The sequence below is a fragment of the Penaeus chinensis genome, chromosome 17 (assembly GCF_019202785.1).
Source record: "Penaeus chinensis breed Huanghai No. 1 chromosome 17, ASM1920278v2, whole genome shotgun sequence".
NCBI lineage: Eukaryota > Metazoa > Arthropoda > Malacostraca > Decapoda > Penaeidae > Penaeus > Penaeus chinensis.
The window spans coordinates 2,030,287-2,032,786 of record NC_061835.1 but is presented as its reverse complement, the minus strand read 5'-3'; the positions used below and the strand labels follow the sequence as shown (position 1 = coordinate 2,032,786).

At 31.2% G+C, this 2,500-nt stretch overlaps 1 protein-coding gene across 1 annotated transcript in view; it reads left to right on the top strand.

The window, feature by feature from the left end:
• LOC125034114 (probable 28S ribosomal protein S25, mitochondrial) overlaps positions 1–1,370 on the top strand; it is a 1,944-nt gene extending 574 nt beyond the window's left edge. The window contains exons 2-3 of the mRNA XM_047625754.1: positions 647–751; positions 918–1,370. Coding sequence (XP_047481710.1) covers positions 647–751; positions 918–1,229 — 417 coding nt within the window. The 3' untranslated portion in view covers positions 1,230–1,370. The remainder of the gene's footprint in view (positions 1–646; positions 752–917) is intronic.
• The last annotated feature ends 1,130 nt before the right edge of the window (positions 1,371–2,500 follow it).

The following is a 2,500-nucleotide window of genomic DNA, read 5'->3' as shown; positions in this document are numbered from 1 at the left end:
ATCCATGTAACTCTCAGTCACTATGGCCTCCATACAAGTGGTGCTCTTACAAAGACCAACAAAGAAACCTGTCCTGTATATTCTGATAAGACAAAAATATAGCTTGGACAGTTACTTCATTTGAAGGTGAACTGTAGGAAAGTCTACAACCTATTTAGTACCAACATATACATTAACGTTTACTGTCTTTGATAGATCACTGATGGTGCAAACGCCATGGCAATCACTTGTTTTATGGTAGATGTTTCTTTCATAAGTGTTTGCAGATGTTGTTTTTTAACAAATTATGTTCCATTATCTTAAATTGAGCTGTCCATATTTCAACATTTATTAATAAATGCATAATAACAACAATCAAATACTTTATTACTGTAGTCATAATTATATCCACATTGGCAATTTGAAAGATACAATTGCAAAATAATAGAGTGATTTAGTTCTTGATTTATAACTTTCTTATATGCAATTATAATACTAATATTTTTATTGTTATTATTATTACTACTATTATTATACTACTAATATCATACTACTAGAACAATGGTAATTGTTATTATTATTGCTACAATTGTAATTTTATTATTATTATTATGATCATCATCATCATCATTATCATTATCATCATACTAAATGGATATCTGTGCAGGTGGTAACTGTGAACTACAACACACATGGTAACCATCACCAGGGTGCACGAGAATTTGTCTTCTGGCACCTTCCACAGCTACAGTTCAAGAATCCACAAGTTCAGGTATTTCCTCATAGTAAATCATTTGTTTGAATAAAAATGGAAAAAAAAAAAATATATATATCTATTTCTTTACAGGAAAAAAAAAAAAAAAAAATGTACTGGAATTTCCCTTCTAAAATGAAGTATCAGATCCCATTTCAATTTGCTCAATTTATTTTTTTTCCAGGTTGCCACATTCAAAAACTTGACACCCACACCTTTTGTCCGTATCTTCCTTGAAAATGGAGAGGACATCTTGGTCGACGTGGATTCTAAGTCGCGTTCAGAAATCCACGATCATTTAAAGACAATTATCTGCAAGTCAGAGAGCACTTTGCAAAAGGAAGCCAGAGAACTTGAGATAAACCCAGCAAACTTTGGCTGGGGATGTGATCGTCAGTGCATCTGTGAGATCCCAGGCCAAGTGCCCTGCCCTGGCATTATCCCTTTGCCCAATCAAATGCGAGGGAAATACAAGTTTGGTGAAAATTTTGACTAAAAGTGTATTTGCTATATGTATATTCTGTATATGGTGGAAAAGTATTGTTGTGCAGCAAGTTAGGGCACTGTAGTTATTTCATCTCTAATGAAATAATCTTTTGAATTCTGTTGTTTTGTATAAAATAAATGGAAATTTATCATACTTTTTTAAAATTTATTTCCCCAAAACATTATATTTGGAAGATATTTACTAGGTTATCCCTTACCCTTATTTCATTTAAACCTATTGTGGTTACACAGTTCTTTACCCAATGCCAATGCCAACATGTTATATTTCTTGGAATTACTGTTCACTTCAATAACTAATAAATGTTGCACAGTAATTTACATATAATGTATACCAAAGAACATGACTATATGTTTGTCATAATTGAAGCCTGATACACAGGAGTCTCATTAAAAAAGAAGAAAAAGGTCAAACTTTCTATTTATATTTTGGAGAAAAACCAAACTTTCTATTTATATCTAAGCATGATAACATAAATCTATCTGTCTATCTTTATTCTATATATATTTATGTCTGCTTGTCTACATCTATCCACTACACATGCACGTATGCACACACACACACATAAACAAAACACACACTCACACACACACTCTCTCTCACACTTATACATATGTATGCAATATTTTGTCATGTAAAGAGAAATGAAGGCCTGGCTGTTCTCATCTACACTTTTCTTTTATTACACAAGGTAAATATGTAATGAAAGCAAATGGTGATGCAGATATATATGAACATGCACATTTAATTAACAAAGACTTCACTTACTTTATTCCACTTCTAAATTCAAGATGCATAATGTTAAAGCTAAAGCTTGTATATCCACATAGCACTTTTTTATGATTGTCCTACCAAACTAGGTTGTAACACCAATAAATAGCCATAAACACTTATCTCAAATGAATTGCCTATAGCAATAAAATTGTATGAGACTTCTATTCCATGAACCCCATATTTATTTAAAATTATTTCTCTTTAGTATTATTTGTTTTTTCCAATTATTTTGGCCTACATTTAATTTCTGAGCAAAGATTGTTTTGATGTAAAAGTTTAAAAAGCCTCTTCATATTCTCATCTTAACCAACTTGCTTCTCATTCATTGCATTTTTTAAATATATTTCTTTAAGACATAATTAACTTGCTGCTTACTTTTAATTTGTCAGTTGCTTACTTTCCATTCTTACAGTGCATGACAATTAATTCTAAAACCATTGCTGTCCTTTCTTTTTGCCAATGTCTGTTTCTCTCTCATCTTTCCCTTT